The sequence below is a fragment of the Hipposideros armiger genome, unplaced genomic scaffold, assembly GCF_001890085.2.
Source record: "Hipposideros armiger isolate ML-2016 unplaced genomic scaffold, ASM189008v1 scaffold_1450, whole genome shotgun sequence".
Classification (NCBI taxonomy): domain Eukaryota; kingdom Metazoa; phylum Chordata; class Mammalia; order Chiroptera; family Hipposideridae; genus Hipposideros; species Hipposideros armiger.
Genome location: NW_017732800.1, coordinates 627 through 20,414, shown reverse-complemented (window position 1 = coordinate 20,414; position 19,788 = coordinate 627). Strand labels below are relative to the sequence as shown.

Here is a 19,788-nt window from a genome sequence, read left to right as displayed (position 1 = left end):
AAAAAAGAGAGAACAGTGCCTGTTCTGCATGGTGGTTGTGTTACTAGGAAATTATATTGAACCTCAGCTCTTCGTTTTCTTGAAGGAATTAATTCAATAAAGAAAATTTTGTGCTGAAGAAGATAGCCAGAAATGTATTAGTAAAAGAGAGTACACTCTGAGACATGGAGCAGGCTGACCCAAGAGAGGGAAGCAGCCTCTTCTTACATTGCATGAGGGCTTTTATTTCTGCAGATAGAATGGCCTCCCCCTCGCCCTTCTCTTATCTCTCTTTCTCTGCCTGAGGTGCCTAGTCCTCTGGCATTTAGAAATTCATTTCTTTGTTTTAGGGGCATGAGTAAACATACTCTTTTGATTTAGAGACATGTGTAAACACATCCCTTAGGGGTATGTGAAAGCCTGAGATCCTGCTGGGCATCTGCCAGGGGTCTTGTCCCAAGTAGGGGCTGCAGCAAGGGACTTTCTAACCAGGACTAAATTTATTTTTCACCTGCTTATTTCTATCTATCCACCTACCTATCAGTTGTAAAGTTACAGAAAAATGACAGGCACCCAGTAGGTACTTAACAAATGTAGATGTTATCGTTCTGTCCTTGAGTATATGTGTATATTTTATAGAGACATCTGAAGGCTTTAGAGAAAGCTAGATTGGTTCCTTCAATCCAGCACTATTGACGTTTGGGGTCAGATAATTCTTTATTATAGAGACTGTCCTGTGTGTTGTAGGACGTTTAGCAGTTGTACCACCACCACTACCTCCAGTTGTGACAACTAAAAATGTCTCCAGACACTGCCAAATATTTCCCAGGAGAAAAACCACTCCCTTTTGTGAACCACTGTTTTAATGTTCCAGTGTGGAAACAGGTTGGGGGAAAAAGTGTCACATGGCTGAACAAGAACAGCAACATTTTTGCAGGAAAAGAATAATCCTGTTGGCCTACAGTTTTATAAAATCACATTCAACATTGGAATAAGTCATATATTAGACATTATTGGACCAGCATAACCCAGTCTCTGAACTCAGGGGCCACTTTGCAGTCAGACCCTTAAGTCCATGCTCTGACTTCCTTCTAATCCATCCAGAAGAGAACCTCCCACTTGCTCTAATCATTTGCTTCCCATAGACTCATCAGATGCAAAGCTTAGAGAGAGGCCATGACTCTCAGGGACTGAAGATTCCCACAGAGTTAGTCTGGGGGTTTCAGGCAGGCATTTCACTCAGTCACCTGAGTGCTGTCACCTGCCTCGTTTACCTCATTCAGGCCTCCAGCTGTGCAGGAGAGCCAGATACCACACTCCAGCCCCCTCACAAACCAGGAGGGAACAATTTACAGAGCAAACCACTTGGCAGGGATGCCAGGGCCTGGCTGAAGTCATACTTAGCTGTAAAAATGGAAGGCTAACCTAGAGCCAACCTTGAACTCAGTTGACAAGGATGTGCACCCAGCAGAGAGACTGAGAACAATGCTGGCTGTGGAGGGGAGCCAAGAATAGGAAAATGTGGTTCAGCAAGGAGGAGAGGGAACTGCAGAGAATCAGAACTCCACTTCCCTAGTGCTTATTCCAGAACAGCTTCATAGCAAGGACATTCTTACTGTTGGCAGCTGTTGCTGCTGTTTGTATTGTGTGTTCACTTCTTAAAGGGAATTCTGCTTGTTTTAACTTCCTCTAGCAATCAATAGCCCTGAAAACTGCTCTTTCAGGGAGCTCAGCTATGTGGAGCAACTAGAAGTATGCAAGGTTTCTGTGGGAACAATATAAAAGAGAGAAAGACTTGAATTATAAGAGAGGGAAGAAAATTGATGGCATGAGAGCCCTGAAGAGGCAGGAAAGAAGATCTATTGTACAAGTGAAGAAAGGAACTTTGAAACTGGGCCAACCCCTTTTTCCTCTGGACTGAAGGGAAATAACTGACAAGTGTAGGTTGCAGATGCACACTTAGAAGCTGGTGATACAGAGGAAGTTAGCTTTGAACATAAAAAAGAACCCCTCCTTATTTAGTGGGGAAGCAGACATGGATATGTGTGGCTGCAGGTTAGCAGGCTGAGAGGAGGCCAAGAAGGATGCTCTGTATCTTACAAAAAGACAGGTCTTTATACTCCATCCCTTCTCTTGTATCCATGCATAAAACACAATGGCTGACTCCTAACTTTCAGAACATCTTTTTTCCATCTTAAAAAAGAGGGTGAGGGACTTGGAGTCAGTGATCCTCAAACTTTTGTCAGCAACTGCAGAACTTGTTTTATATATGTAAAGTATTTTTTTAAGCTGAGCCATCCTGCCACCTATTGGCAGCTCAGCAGCAGCTCAGCTCAGGACAGGAATCGAACCACTGTTGCTCAGAGCTCTCACTCTTGAGCGAGCTCTTAACCAACTCAGCCATTCGGCCAGCCCCTGCAGAACTTGTTTTAAATGCAGATTTCTAGAACTTCCCTCACAGAGAGTCTAACATCCAGGTACCCACATTTTACCACACACCCAAAGAATTCAGATGCCAAAGAAGGGTTCCAACCCTTGGAGAAACACTGCCATGGATGCTGGCAGTTTCAAGAGCCCTCCAAAGAGTGTGAGAAGAAAAAAAGCTAGCTGCTCATGCTATCTTCACACATAGAAATGAGATCACACCAGTCAGAAACAACAGATTTTCACACAATTTACCAATATGAGAGAAGTTGGAAACAGAAAGCTCCAAAAATAAAGATAATAACATTGGGTAAAGCATGGAAACATACATTGTGTGAGAACATCATAAACATTCTGTGTACTTAAAGAAGGAAGTTGAGAAAGGATAATTATTTTTAATTAATCAAAGTTATGAGTATAAAAAATGAGGAGTATCTTTGCAATGGGCTTTTTAAGTATAATAGAACTTAGTAATTATGAAGTGCATCTCATCTTCAAAAAACCTATTAACATGACATTACTTTTCTTTTTAATTTTCCTGTTAAGTAGGTAAGCAAATTATAACGCTATTATCTCTTATTTGCAGATCGGTAAAAAAAGAGTGGAAAGGCTGTGACATGCCCATAAAGACCTAAAATTTAAAGGACTTAAAAAAAAAGGTTCCCACTGTAGAGGCTGTGGAGAGCTAGGTTCTCAGGTTATTATTTCACACTTAGTTCTCCTGTATATTTATAATATTGGAAAAAAGGTTATTGCAAAATTTGTATAAACAACCATCAGTGGAGGGCTGAAAGGAGCCTCTGTACTGCACAGGAACAGAGATGCCACTGCTGTCTTGGTGTGTTAGAATTTAAACTGAAGAAGAGTTTCAAAAGAATCAGAGTTTATTAACTTGGCCAGAGACCATTTACATTACCTTACTTCAGCATCCTAACATATAAGATGGGGATTTAAAATTATGGTTTGATTACATGACTCAAGCTCTATTTTATGAATACATTAAGGATTAATTAAATAAATGGAAATAGATGCACCCCACTTCAAAATTTTACTTTGAAGACAAAAACAGTACTCTAGTAACAATATCAAGCTCAAGAATAAATTAGAACATGTGGTCAATATCATGGCTGAGAAATCCTTAGGCTTCACTCTTTATAAGTATAAAAATTAACAAAATTGGAACTATTAGGTCCCGGAAATATATGCACTTTCCATGAAATTTGTTTATTTTCTGATTTGTTTAAATATGAAATAGAATTAACAGAATAAACAACATCTTGTCTTCAAAAGAATTTTTGTCTATTGGAAGAGGTTTGAAAAAAAATAAGTTATGTGAAAAAACATAAATTATGTTTAATTTCATGGATATACAGTAATACCATGGCATGTGAGCACAATTCGTTCTGGAAACAAACTACTTGTATTGCATGACATTGCTTGTTTAACATGTTAAAATGTATTAGAAATGTTTGCTGGTCTTGCGGAACACTCGAAAAACACATCACTCACAAGCCAAGGTTTTACCGTATACATATCTTCATTACTGTGGGAAGGGTGAAGAGTTTTACCTCAGTAGAAACTGGAATGATTGGAGGGATGGGGCCAATGTATGCCACCTAAAATCGATTTCCTAAGTTAAGAATAGTAAAACTGTCTTTTAAAAAATGTTGAAAATGGCATTGGTAGAGGTGGGATGCGGCCAGAAGTACAACCTCAATCACACTAAGAACAGGATTAAGGTAGCCAAGTGATCTCAGGACCTAAGAAGAGGAATAATTGGCAGAGACATATAAAGTTAATGATCAGCAATATTACTGTGAAAGATAAATGGGAATCACTCTAGACATTTAGGGAAGTGTGTGATGTAATCCAGGAGATAGAACCTCAGCCATAGGCTGGGAACAGATCAGAGAAATGTCTTGGGATCTTTAGGAACACAGAGGCAAGAAGGGCTGCAGTTTTCAAATGATGAATAGCAAATGTAGCCTCCAAGATTGGCTTTCCCCACTAAGGACTTCCTCTCTTTTTTTTTTTTTAAACTGAGCCATCCTGCCACCTGTTGGCAGCTCAGCAGCTGCTCAGCTCAGGCCGGGCATCGAACTGCTGTTGCTCAGAGCTCAAACTCTTGAGCGAGCTCTTAACCAACTGAGCCACTCGGCCGGCCCAGGACTTTCTCTTTATATTCTAATCTGAAAGGGTATCAACTAATTCTATTATCTAGAGAAAAATATAATCAGTAGATAAATCTTCAAAATAATAAAGCTGAATAGAACATAGTCACAAACCTCAATATCATATTGATTTATAATGTTGTTTGGTTTATGCTTTTTATACTTCTATAATTAATACAATTAATTCAAAACAAATTAAATAACTTCAGATATTCCTGCTTTCCTGGTTGTATCAGTACAGTCACCTTTGTGTAGCATGAAAACTTGATGTTGTCAAAATCATTATTATTTTTCCAGTCATATGAAAATTACAGAATGTCATTTTAGTTAACACTTAGGTAGGATTTCAATAATTCTAATATTTTTCTGAATGATAGTGTCACTAGATTATGTGCTCTGTGGGAGCTTGGGAGCCTTGTCTGTTGTGTTCACTACTACCCCAGCAACTAGCGCAGTGCCTCCAAAATGATAGGTACCTTATTATGATTTGTTGAAAGAAAAAGAGATAGAGTGAGAGAGACAGAGAGGAAGGAAGGAAGGAAGGAAGGAAGGAAGGAAGGAAGGAAGGAAGGAAGGAAGGAAGGGAGGAAGAAAGGGAGGAAGGAAGGGAGGGAGGAAGGCAGGCCTTAAAGATGTTAAACTTATATTGTTGTTGTTGTTGTTATCATTATTTTAACGTGACTCAGTTTTAGTGAAACATTGTGCATTACTTAATGAGCTGCAGGCAAGAGAGGGGCATAGCATTTAAATGGTCAGTAAGTCTTTATGGGTTCTGCCTGGAGCACAGTGACACTGTTATTCCTGTATTCTTTGGTCTGTACAACTTCTATAAATTAAAAGACCTTCTAAACCTTCACCTTCACGAATTACCCAGGTAGATGAGTATATAACAGATTTCAGAGTGTAAATGTAAGAAACATCCAAACCTGTAGAGAAGGTTTTTTGTTGTTGTTGTTGTTTTTAATTATTTTTTATTGTGAAATACACATTTTTTAGAATTAGTTTCAGCTGTACAACACAGTACAATAGTTATACTTTTTACCCCTCGAGGTGACAACCCCCTCCCCCAATCCACCGCCCCTCTTCCCCCCAATATCATACATATCTATTACAATTCCCTTGACTCCACTCCCACACTATACTCCACATCCCATGACTATTTAATGAGTTTATTTGAGCCAAACAGAGACAATTGCCAGAAAGCAAAATCTCAACGGATTAAGAAAATGCTCTGGAGAATGGCAGTTTTGCAGCTGATTTTATACATTAGAAGCAAAGAAGGAGATGTAAGGAGGGTTACACAAAATTCATTGGTGGTAGATTAAAAGGATGGGAGAAAGGAAAGCAGTAAAATCTCTGGGATTGGATAAAAAGTAAAATGGAAAAACTCATTTTTTTACTTGGCAGGCATAGAATAGTTAATAATTAACATTTTACAGCACATAGAGGGTATTTAAGGAACAAGATAACAATGACAGGTTTTGTAGCCTCTGCCCTGGTGTGTTGGGTTGTACCCTGAGGGGTCCAGAAAAAGAGATTACTCTGACATTCCAAGGTTATGTTATCTTAGATGCAAAAAGACAACAAATAGATGGGTCACTTGAGATAAAGATTTATCTTTGTCAAGGAAGCTACAGGCCAAGTATGAGACTACTGGCCAAGACTCACTTTTAGTTAGGGATTTTTATGTTCAAACTAGCTTATGTGATTAATTTCAGTCTCTGAGTTTGTGGGGCCTGCCATGCTGGCCTCCCATGAGCTTGTCAGGTTTAGTATGTGGCCCCCCTTTTTTTTGGCATGAGAGCATTTTAGTTATCTAGGCAGAGAAACTTTTTGGTCAACTTTTCTATGTAATTCTGGACATGGAACCAGTCTCCATGTTTCATTCAAAATTAAATGAATTCTCTCTTGTGTGAAATAAAAAATATGACTTTAATGGATCAACTTACAAATTACACAATATCCTTAGTGAGATGTGTTCCAGAAAACTAAGGAAGAGGGATATTCTTTGGATTGAATACTATATTACTCTCCTAGGGTTGCCATCCCAAATTACCATAAACTGGGTATTTTCAGTTTTGGAGGGCAAAAGTAAAAAATGAAGGTGTCAGCAAGGCCATGCTCTCTCTTTAGACTCTGGGAAGTCTCCTTACTTGCCTCACTCAGTTTCTGGTGGCTCCAGGCATTCCTTTCTTTGTGCCTGCATCACTATAATCTCTGCTTCTATATTTTTCTGTTTCTGACACTTATAAGGACATTTAGTGTATTTAAGACTCATGTGGATAATCCAAGATGATCTCATTTTGAGATCCTTTACTTAATTATATCTGCAAAAACCCTTTTCCCACAAAATGCCACATTCACAGATTCCAGAATTTAGAAAGTAGACATATTTTTTGCAGGCCAACATTTAACCCACTCCCACTACAGATACAGATAATCTGCATAATATACTTATAGAAGGCCTTTCTCTAAAAGGGAGTTACTCATTTGGCCTGTCATGTTGCCATGTTGATGACCAAGTAGCCCTGTTACTCCTTTGCCCCATGTACAGCTAATATAAATGAAGGGCCCTTGGTAGGCATCAGGGCTAGACATTCATTTGAGCCATTAGTTAGTAATCAAAAGATAATATCCTGTAATTATCTTGTGTTGGCTCAGTCTCTTTTGTGGTGGGTGAAAACTTCAGGTTTTCTCAGCTAATTTGTAAAATGTTTTCCTTACACAAGGAACTTATAAAAACCAAATATAAATCATGCCTTGCATCTGCCATGTTTAAACATTTTGGTGGGCATGAGGGGGAAGAATTATTTACACATTTCTCAAAACATTATCTGAATAAACGAGGATGTCAAGAACAGATTTAATCTACCCAGTTGCCTTACTTAACCTATATTCTACTCCAGCCACCTGCTCCTACAGTGGCCCTCAGACCTCATTATCATCCAAAACCATGCCATTTCTGAAACTGAAAACTAAAATCCCAGCATCAATTATTCTACAGCCAATGTTTCTACCTCCTTCCTCTACCAGAGCTGCTTACCAAGTTCATTTACCCCAGACTCACCATCTCCTCCCCATCTGGCATGGCCTGCTTTACCCCAGGTCTGCTGAATTCCTCCTTTCCCTGCACACACAATTCCCTCTCTCCTCCATGCTTTTACCCCATCTGATGGGTAAAACATTACCATGGATCAATATCATAACTCACTTTCCCATATTCAATACCAACGTTATTTCCCATATCTCTAGCATTAGAAAAAATGAAATAATCCTGAGATATGGTACAATTCTAAATCATGCTCTCTAACTTCAGCAGGCTCTACAGCAAAACTCATCAGTCCTTTGACTGGTACATCTTCCATTTCACTGTCTTGGAAGCCCCTACCAGACTCCTTTCCTCTGAGGAGATGACTTCAGATCCTACTGAAATAGTAACACTGAGTTAACCACCTCAATTTCCTATCCCAATTACCAATACCCACCCAACCTAATACGTTTCCTGCATCTTCCTCTTCCCATTCAAGGCAGACCCTTCCATTTAGGCTCTGGATTCAGATGTTCCCATCTCCACCATGTCCTTTCTCCAGCAGTTTTCCCTTTCTTATTCATCTTTCCACTCTACACTCTCCCCCTGCTTATGGCACTTTTTCCCTAATTCACTTCTTCATCTACTGAAATCTGACTTCAGTACTTATCACCAAAACTGCTGTTTCCATAAGCAGCAGAGACCACATAATCAACAAACCTGGTGATCTGTTATCACTCCTTCCCTTAATAGAAACTTTACTTCAGATATGGACCAAACTTTAGATATGGACTCCTACCTGAAATTTAGCTCCTTTGGATTCTGAGACACTACTATCTTCTAGTTTACCTTATATCTATCTCTATTACATGTAAGTAAATATATATCATTTTATAATATCAGTAATGCACATTCATTGTGAAAAAATTTAATACAAACAAGAAATACCTCCACACAGAAATAAATGTTATTTTTATTTTATTTTTTTAAAATATTTTTATTGGGGAATTGGGGGGATGGGAACACTGCTGGGGAATTGAGGGAAGGGTAACAGGCAAGTTGCTGTTGTTTTGTTCTTCGGTCTAGTTGTAGAGGACACTGCTTCACTGGCCCAAGTTGGCACCATGATTGCGCTCTTCCTGGGCGAGGCAGATCAGTCACCGGCTTCTGGATGGCCGCTCACTGCAGCTGCTGGCCGCTCACTTTGGCTGCTGGCTACACACAGTAGCCCATGGCAACCCACTGCCACAGGGGCTGTAGCCTATGCCGTCGCCGGCGACTCTCGGCAGCCCAGCTCAAGGTCGAGCTGTTGTTCAACATCTTAGCTGTGGAGGGCAGTGTCACTGGCCCTCATATGTGGGATCCGAACCGGGGCCCTCTGGCATCCCAAGCCAGTTCTTAACCATCGCGCCACTCGGCCGGCCCTAAGTGTTATTTTTTTATTCAAGTCCTCTCATGCTATTTTATGGATGGATGGATAGATGGATGGATGGATAAATATAATTTTATATAAAATATAACAATGAAATCAAAGTTTACTATTTTATAAAATTTTCTCCATATCAAAATGTGAATCTAAGCCTATATTTTTAGCCTGACCTCTATGTTGAGCTTCAAACTCTTTTATTCAGATATCTATTAGACATCTCATCTTGATCCTCCTCTAAATTAATATCTAATCTCTCACTGAGCTTCTTCTTCTTGTCAACCTTCACTTCTCCTTCTGCTCACATAATTCTCCATGTCCTGCCAATTTTACTTCCAAAATGTTCTCACAATCACCTGGATATAGTAATACCCTCCAAGCTGCCCCCCTTCTCATAGCTATCCTTCACCTGGCCACAGATTGATTTCTCTAAAACCCAAACTAAGCATGTTTGCTTAAACCCTTTAATGGGTTCCCATTTTCTAAATTTAAACGATGAACACAGTGGCATGGAAAATCAGGCCTTCCAAAACCACACACCTCTTATTTATGCAGCCTGATTTTGCCCCTCCTCACTCTTTATGCTCTAGTTATCATTAATTGCAGTTGTAAAAATATCCCATTCTATTTCCTGCCTCTTCCCAAATGTGACTTTTATTTCTTAGAAAGCACTTTCCTACCTCTTTAAGCAGTCTAATTTCTACCCATTCTTTGTTCTTTCAAATTGAAGTATAATTGACATTTAACATTGCATTATTTTCAGGCACACGGCATGATGGTTTGATATTTGTACATACAGTTGACCCTTGAACAACATGTATTTGAACTGTGTGGGTCCACTTTTCAATAAATTTACAGTCAGCACTCCATATTCTCAGGTTTTGCATCTGTGGAGTCAATCAACGGTGAATCAAGAACAGTATTTTAAATCCGCTTTTGGGAATTCACAGATGGGAAGTGCTCACTGTATGCATTGTTCTATGCCATTTTATATAAGGGATTTGAGCATCTGCAAATCTTGTTATCTTTGAGGGGTCCTAGAATCAATGCTGTGTAAATACCAAGGGACAACAGAAGTTTTTGGGGAATCAAAAGTTATACACAGATTTTCTATGTGTGGGGGTTGACACTCCTAACCCTTGGCGTTGTCCAAGGATCAACCATATTGTGCAATGATCACCACAATAAGTCAGTTAATATCTGTCACTATACATACCTACAAGTTTTTTTCTTGTGGAGAACTTTTAAGATCTACTCTCTTAGCAACTTTCAAATATGCAATACAGTATTATTAACTATAGTCACCATGCTGTACATTACATCCCCATGACTTATTAATTTTATAACTGGAAATTTATGCCTTTTGACACCCTCAGCCACCTCTCTTTCTCTCTCTCTCTCTCTCTCTCTCTCTCTCTCACACACACACACACACACACACACACACACACACACACACACACAGCCTCTGGCAACCACCAATCTTTTCTCTGTATTTATGAGCTTGGTTTTGTTTTATTTTGTTTTGTTTTGTTTTGTTTTAGATTCTACATATAAGAGAGATTACATGGCATTTGTCTTTCTCTGTCTGACTATTTCACTTAGCAAAATACCCTTAAAGTTCACCCTTGTTGTTAAATGAAATGATTTTGTTCTTTCTTATGGCTGAATAATATTCCATTGTATGTATATATACCATATCTTCTTTATCCATTCATCCATTAGTGGACACTTAGATTGTTTCCATCTCTTGGCCATTGTAAATAATGCTGCAGTGAACATAGGGGCGCATATATTTTTTCAAGTTACTATTTTCATTTTCTTCAGTAAAAACCCAAAACTGGAATTGCTGGATCATGAGGTAGCTCTATTTTCAGGTTTTTGAGGAACCTCCATAATGTTTTCCATAGTGGCAACACCAAGTTACATTCCTACCAATAGTACACAAGAGTTCCCTTTCCTCCCCATCCTAATAACATCTTTACCTTGTTATTTCTTGTCTTTTTGATATTAGCTCTACTTATTCTTCAAAGCTCACCTTAGTAATCACTTCTTCCCAGAGCACTGTCTAGATTTAATCCCTTCCAAGTGAGCTAAGTCTGCCACCTCTGCATTTGCACCCACCCTGTGCATTCTTCTTCTTCAACAGCAGTTGCTACATGGTAATGAAATGCTGCATTGTTATGTCTGTCCCCCTTAATGTCCTGTAAACTTTTCAACAGTTACTTTTGTATGCATCTAGCACATAGTAAGCACTCAGTAAATTTGTTAAAATTGGAAATGCATGAACACACTTTAATTTCTCTCACATTCAAAAAGCAAACTCAAGCCACATTTGATGTCACACTCTTCTCCACCTACCCCCTTTAGAGAAACTTTCCTACATAGAGTTACCTGTTCTCACTTTCTCCACTTCCTTTTCTCTATTCTCTCCAGCTAGCCTTTTCTCCCCTTCCCCCCATGGAAACAGCTTTTATCAAGGTTACCAAATTTATTCGGCAACCCTTAGACCTTCTATTACCTCATTTCAGAGGCATTTAACAGAGGTCTCTGCCTCCTTCTTAAAACATGGTCTCCAACTCCCTTGATTCTCTCCTACCTCACTGCCTGTTCCTTCTCAGTTTGCTTTATTGTCACTTCTTATCATCCAGATTCCTGAATGTTGCATTGCTTAAGACTCAGCCCTCGGTCCACCTTTCCATTTGCATGTACTTCCTTAATGATCTCATCCAGTCGCATGACTTTAAATGCCATCTACATCCTGAAAAGTCCCACATTAACATCCACAGCATGGCCCTGTTTTCAGAAGTGCTGACGCATTGGTACAATTGCTTACTTAAGCTTTATATGTCAGAAAGATCTCAAGTTTCTCCACCAAAACTTTCTCTTCTGGTGTTTCCTATCTCAGTAAATGGCACCATCTATACAACTCTGACCCAAGACCATGGACTGTCCTTGGTACCTCTCTTTTTCTCACATTTTTCATCCAATCCATGAGCATATCCTCTTGGCCTTTTCATGAAAATACATCCCAATTCTGACCTCATCACCTCCACTACCACTACACTAGTGTAAGCTGCCATCACCTCCCATCTGGATTACTGCAGGAGCCTCTAAACTCGTATCTGCTTCCACTCTTGCCAATGTCACCTTTCTCCATGTAACTTCCAAAGGGACCATTTCAACACATCAATCAGCTCATTCCACAAACTACGTGAAACCTCCAGTGGATTGCCATCACACTTAGAATAAAATCCAAAGTCCTTTCTATAGCCTGTCAAACCCTGCATGATCTGTCCCCTGGGTAGCTCTGCAAACTCATTTTTTACCATTCTCCTTTTCTATTTCTGGGGTCCAGCCCCATTTGCCTCCTTACTGTTACTCAAACTACTGCATGTTCCCACCTTGGAGACTATTTCCCCAGCTTGTCACACTCATTCTCCTGAAGACTCACTCTTTTTCTTAATTCAGGTGAGGCATTATCCCTACAAAAAGGGTGACACAATCTATTACATTTGGGAGGAATTATTCTTTCCTCCTTTCCTTTCTCCATGATAAACCCAGAGCCCAAGTTCTTGGTGGGAGTCTAAGAAGATTTTTGGTGGATTAGAATGGAATACTTAGAGATTCAGAGAGTGATGAAAACTGTTCAAACATGTGCAAAACACAAAGCTTTAGAGGACCCAGCAGAAGCCAGTAGGAACTATGTGTCAGTTAGAAAGGAGATTATGACCACCTATTAGGATATTTTCCCCTGAGAGGGTCATTTTCTCCTACCTTCACCAGGGGACATTTGGCATAGCCTGGAGATACTTTTGGTTGTCACAATAGTGGGGAAGGGGGTGCTACTGTTATCTAGTGGGCAGAGGCCAGGGCTGACATCAAACATTCTACAGTGCACAGGTCAGCAAGCATCAATGGAGCCACAGTTGTGGAACGTCCTCTATTCTTTTGAGAATCACAAAGGATCTCTTGCCGGTCAGCCTTTAGGATGCAGGTCGTGCATAGGTGGGTGCAGTCACAGAGTCAAGGCTTGAGAGGAAGGTCATTGTGATGGCCAATGTCCTAGGAGCACCAGACATGAGTGCAATTTTAGCAGTCTGCTGGCCTCATTCATTGACTCAACAAAATATTTTTGAGACCCTTGAATTTGCTACTACAGTACTGGTTTCTGCAGGTGTTTACACTCCAGAAGATGCCATGGCATTTGGAAGAGGCCTTCAAAGTTTGCAGGCCATGTACGAGGTTTTAAGGAGATTTCAGCATCCTGCCAAGTGTTCTTGCATCTGCCTCAGCCCCCCATTCTCTCACCAAAAGCAGCAAGAGGCAAGGCCATTATCATCAAGTGTGCAGCCTCTTTACAGCTCTCAGAATACTGTCTGATTCCCTTTCCAGGAAGGAAGATCATATTGACCATATTATTGTAGTGTCTTAAGTCCAAATTAGTTTCTGTGGAAACATCTCTGATTGGAAAATAAATTTTAAAAACATGATATTTGTTTTTTAAAAGTCAGAAATGCTACCTCTCAGGGTGATGACATACAGAATCTCCTAGGGAGTTTTCATACAGAACAGAGCCAGAGGGAACCTCTCTCTTCCCCTCACTTGAAGATTACTGATGGAGGGAGGCCCCATTCCTGACTCACCAGGGTGTCAGACCCCTCAGATGTCTAGTGCTGGGAGGAGGGCTCCCATGGGACCCACTTGGTGTAGCTGGCATATGGATTTTACCATGACTGTGTCTGGTAGTGCATTCAGGGGACGGGCCTTGTCTTCTCTTTTTCTTAGCCACCTCCTCATTGTACGCACTTGAATCTGCTGATTTACCTGAGGCCACTTCCAAGAAGAGAAGTTGAATACTTCCCTGCATTGAAATCACACACAAGGGCATGTTTTATGTGCTTCTGAAGGGGATCCAACAGAGAATAAATTGCAAGCAGGAATTTAGGGTCATCAGAAATTCCCAATTCTGAATGAAATACCAGAAATGCCCAATACAGCCTAAGAGAAGCAGAAGAATGGCAGAGCAAGCTGGAGTGGCAACAAAGACCAAGGTTCAGCTGTGAATGTGTGATGGGAGCTGCTGTCTAAACCCATCATGACTTTGCCAGTCTAGGGGTTAAAGGACAGTGAGTGAACTTTGAATGCAGCTCCAATAAACTTCCAGGGCCCTAGTAATGCTGCTGTGAGGCCCCTTTAACAGAACAGCTCAACAAAGAGTAGCTATTTCCCTACTGGCAAAGTAAAAATTGGCACAGACCACTCAGAAGAGCAGATCTCAGGTAGCAGGTGGGGGCTGGTGGCAGTGGCACTAGAGCATGTGGCATGTTGACCATCTCTTGGATGTGCTGAGATCAGAATGGCTTCAAGAATGGCAGCCCAGAAAAAAAGGGAAACAGTACCACACCCCATGAGCAGGGCTAGTCTTCAATATCACATGAAACTTCTTGTGGGGTCTCCAGAGAGGAAAGAATGACTGAGGCCTACAAATTCACACATGGGGGCTCTTGATTGGGAGACTCTGGGGCCTAGATATGACTAACACATGCATTCCCATGGGCAGAGAGGAGGAGACTACTACTTCTGTAAGGACTTACTTTCATTTATCTTTAGAACTCTTCATTTGTGCCAAGTAACTTAGATCTAAACATAAACTTTTTGTTTGTTTGTTTGTTTTTGCTTAAATTACCTGGATAGTTTCTTCAGTTATCGATCCAGAGACTAAAGAAAAGTATTTTCTTTACATCTCATAATTTCTATAGATTTGTAACCTGTGTTAACAAGTACAATTTCCCAACAAGTAACTGTTTAAACTAGATGAGATAAATAACAAAGGTGCACAAGTACTGGAAGAATTTTTTCTCCTTTATGAAATTATACATCATGGCAATTCATCAACTGGGAAAGGTTTTTCATTTCAGTCTATGCTTTTTAAGTTGTCTTAAATTTGATTTGTATAGTTGCTTTATTGTGCTTTATACAAACACATCCCAGATCATAGTTCATTGCTCTGGAATATATTTTACTGTATAAACTGGACTGGCTATGAGCCATCCTGCCTATGTTTATATAAAACCAAACCACATTATCATAGCTTGTTTGCACAGCTATGAAAAAATATCTAGGGCCTACTAGTTTCCCACATCAGCCTGTGAAACCAGTGTAATTTTGTCTTAAGAAATTTCATCTTATGGTCTACTTCATTCAAAGCAAATAAACAATTCTCTTTGGGAGATCTGCATTGCAGTATCCTGAGCTAGAAACACCCCATCTGCTGCACTCCATCTGATCCTTGGTTGAGAAGCAAGCAATGGTGATCATAGTTGCAAAGTGCTGAACAAGACACCAGACTCTGAGATTCCCCTCCCCAAACCCTGTTTTCCTCATCACTCATGATTGGTCCAGGGTGGGCATCCAACCTGAGTTGGTATAATCAAGGACTTATGCTGGAAATCTGGGCCTAGGTCAAAGAGAGTTGAGTTGGTCTCTCTAGATACTTGAACTCTAGGAATTAAAACATGGGAAGTGTAGACAGTGAGAGAGAAGAAAAGAGTTGATGTTCACAGAGAGGAGCCAAGGATGAGGGAGGGTGAAGTCACTCAGGCCCTTCATGTTCCAGATGCCTGACTACATTTCTGACCCTGGATTCCATGAGACACCACCAGGACTTTATAATGAATTCCCCAATGTCTTAGCTAGTTAAAGGTTTCTTGAACCAAAATATTTCTCATTTGCACAAGGAGATATTAGAAGCCAACATTAAATAATAATAGGAATAATAGCCATCCTTTAAAGACTGCAGTTTTCCAAAGAGGAAACAGAAAATAGGCGCTTAAGTCGTTGCACAAGGTACACACAGAGCCTGGTCCCTAGACAAGTGGATTAAACTCTACTGTTCAGCTTCTCAAAATGGACACAAAGGAAAAGGTCTGGTCTGGCATCAGGCAAATGTGGGTTGGCGTCCTCACTATACTACTTGCCCGGGGCTAATTATTGGTCCTTGATTTCTAATGAAATTTCTTTGTGAAATGAAGATAACCATAACTATAAAATAGAGTTGTTGTAAGGATCAATGAGATAATGTAAATAACATGAGTTGGCCCAATAGGCATTCAGTAAAAGATATTTCAAATCTGTTTCCAATTTTTCACTTATAATTAATTGCAATGACTAGAACTGATGGAATATTATGAAGGGTGGTGAAAACCAGCATCTTTCTGTATTTTTACTGTTAAATGTGATGATGAGATAAACATTCTTTATTATGTTAAGGAAACATTCTTCTATTCCTGGCTTACTACAATAATTTGTTTCTTTAGAGATTGATGGTGGATATTATTAAGTAACTTTTCAGCTTCTAACCAAAAAAAAAGGTACTATAATATTTGTATTTTGAACTTATAATTACTTTTAATCATAGGATGCCTAATATTAAACTGCCCTTAGTTTCCTAACGTTAAACATCCTTAATCATCTTGCATTGTTTAGAGAATGGATTCATAGATTATATTGTGGGGTTTCTTAATCTTAATGATTTTTTTAAATGTATGAGTAAAATGTCTTTAGTTTTCTTTCTTTTACTATTTTCTAGATTCCATTTTGTGTTTATGATAGCTCATAATTAAGAAGTTTTCTATCCTTTTCTAATTTCTGAAACTACTTAAAAAGCAGAGGAGTTTTCTGTTCAGTGAAGGCTTGCAAGAACATGTATTTAAATACATGCCACACACATATATAATCTCAACCTTAATTTTGAATATAGTCCTTTTTCCTAAAGTTTTCTAGTTTACTTCTTCTTGAATATATTTGAATAATTTATATTTTGCTAGAAAATTTACAATTAATTTAGGTATTCAGTTTTTAACATTGAGCTAAAAATAGTATTCTCATGTAATATTTTCATCTACTTCATATATGAGGATACTCACTGCCTGCCAATATTACCATTTTTCTGTACTAGGGCTTCCGTGACCACCTCTGAGTGAGGATAGTACTTGGCCAGCCACCTCTGTGTTGACATTTGCTCTCTTCTGCTCTGGGGTGGTCTCAGTCATTTCTACCTGGATGGTCACAACCCAGCATTATGTTAGAAGCATCAGTTGTAATTCCTTAGAGTCCAGTTAAAGTGGGTAAGCCTGTATTGTTGTTTTTATACACAGGATTGTGGATACCATGTTGGAGACCAGTCAGTTATTGGGGTGGTCAGGAAAGAGCACTGAGGGAACACCCTGGCCTTGAGGACTCTAAGACATTAGATTATCCTATGAGCCTCTTTGTTCACACTGCCCCATAGCCCCTGAGGTTCTATTAACCTCTAGTCCCTTCAGACTCACTAATATTTGCATGTTATTTCATGCAAAAAAAAATAGACTACTTCAAATGTAACAATTTAAAGTATTGTTTATAATTACACTTATTCTACAGAATCAGATAATCTATTCATTTTAACAATTTTTATAGCAGCATAGGAATAGGAAATTTTTTTAGTCTAAAAACCCTCATGAAATGTAGTGGAGATGGGTTAGTTGAGAATTAAAACTGGGAGGATCTGATAAAAGTAACAATTATGTCTATGCTTATTTGAAAATCTAGTTAGAAGGAAAAAAAACAGGGAGACCTCTATTATGGAGGTAGATGCCAGAGATGGGCAAGGCTGACATGGTGGAGAAAACAGTGGGCTAGACCAGGCAGACAAGAAGCTGGTTAGGAACAGGGCAATGCTGGCATCAAGCTCCAGGGAGCCTCTGCATTCAGCTAAGAAGGTTATCAGCAAAAATTCCAGGAAGCTATTTGCTTCAACAAGGATTTAAGTCAGTAAAGGCCCTTACATCTGGATGTGGCCAGGTCTATAAGACAAATCCTTTTTAGCAGAGACCTGTTTTTGTATTTGGCTGGCCTGGCAATATTAATAGCAATGCAGGCTCAGCTTACTGCTTACCACAATGTGATCCTATGTAATTCTTCCCACTGACTGTGAGCCCAACTGCCATGTGTTTCATATTCAAACCTTTTACTTCCCAGCATAGCATCAGGTACACATTAACCCTCTAGAATGTTTGAGTAAGTAAGGACACACAGTCCAGAAAACTTTTTATGTCCTTGGGTTCAAGTGCTCCTCACGTTCAATGTGGGCTCTTTATCTAGGGTTCCAAAATTCCCTTTCACCAGTGCTTTTCTTCTTTTGGCTCCTTATACTCTCAGGTCTGAGAAGAGGATCCTGACAAGATGACTTTATTCTGGTATTTGGGGGAGAGAAGGGTTCCTTAACTACATACCAAGAACACAGGCACTGTTTTTGGTAAAGAATAAGGAGGTGAATGGGTGCCTCCCTTGTGTCATCAATTGGCAAATACCTTAGGTGACTTAAGATGAGTACTATAAAGAAACATATCAAATAAAAATATAAATTAACATATTTAATAATGTAAATTTCTACCTGCCCTTCTCTGCCTTGTCTGTGTTCCAGGTTCAGGTTTAGTGGTCGTATCCTAGGCCTAGCTCTGATACATCAGTACCTTCTTGATGCCTTCTTCACAAGGCCCTTCTATAAGGCACTCCTGAGACTGTAAGTATACTGCAAGCCATGATCCATCTGGCCCCACCTGCAGGTTAACAGGTGTTGGGTCTCCCTAGTTACCTCTGGCTCTTTTGTCCCTGTTTTGACTAACCATTTCTATTAGGTTTATGGTGGTTTACTTTTCTGAGTGCTTAGATATTAAATAAAGCTTTTAGTACAAAAAAAAGGCATTTGGAGATTTTATGTAAGCATAGGGGAAGATTATTATAACATCATATAATGGATATGAATTAGTTTACATAAACAATTATAGTAACATTACAAACATTTCATTAAACTATTAAGTAGAATTGATCTGTCTAAAACTTAGCTGTTTTAAAATGATACTTTTCTCCAACTGCAATGGAGAGTTCATGAGTCAATAATTATTTCATGTTTCTTATTGCAGATATTTTAATATTTTCTTTTAAAAAGAGTAAAAGATTGATCAATATATTCAAAAGTATCAAATTGTTAGAGTAAGTCTGTATTGTTTTAGCTAGTAGTGTAGTTATATAACAACATTTTGGAATGAGGTGTTGGCAGCCATTTCTTTAACCTTTCTCCCTTTAAATGGACCCAGGCCCTGTGATTTGAGTGACCTGGAATATTTGGATGAAGAATTCCACCAGAGCTTGCAATGGATGAAGGACAACAACATCACAGATATTCTAGACCTCACTTTCACCGTTAATGAAGAGGTTTTTGGACAGGTTTGTGAGACATAAGCCTTGCAAAAAAGCATTTTGTTTTTTATTATGGAAAAATAACATAACATAAAATTTACCATTTTAACATCTTTTAAGTGTATAGTTTAGTATTAAGTGTATTGATATTGTTGTGCAACCAACCTCCAGAATTTTTTCATCTTGCAAACTGAAATTATACCCATTAAATAATAACTCCCCATTTTTCCCTCTTCCTAAACCCTTTCAACCACCATTCTACTTTTTCTTTCTATGAATTTGGCTATACTATGTACCTCATATAAGTGGAATCATACAGTATTTCTGTTTATGTGACTAGTTCATTTAATTTGGCATAATGTCCTCAAGGTTCATCCATGTTATAATGTGTGACAGTACTTTCTTCTTTTTAGGGCTGGATAATATTCCACTGTATGTATATACCACATTTTGTTTATCCATTCATCTGTTGATGAACACTTGGGTTGCTTCTACCTTTTGGCTACTGTGACTAATGC

The 19,788-nt window shown here is 39.2% G+C and overlaps 1 protein-coding gene across 1 annotated transcript in view; it reads left to right on the top strand.

Moving 5' to 3' along the window:
• Positions 1 to 19,297, top strand: part of HECW1 (HECT, C2 and WW domain containing E3 ubiquitin protein ligase 1) — a gene marked incomplete at its 3' end in the record, with an annotated part of 151,937 nt that extends 132,640 nt beyond the window's left edge. The window contains exons 17-18 of the mRNA XM_019633943.1: positions 18,495 to 18,593; positions 19,168 to 19,297. Coding sequence (XP_019489488.1) covers positions 18,495 to 18,593; positions 19,168 to 19,297 — 229 coding nt within the window. The remainder of the gene's footprint in view (positions 1 to 18,494; positions 18,594 to 19,167) is intronic.
• Positions 19,298 to 19,788: the final 491 nt, after the last annotated feature.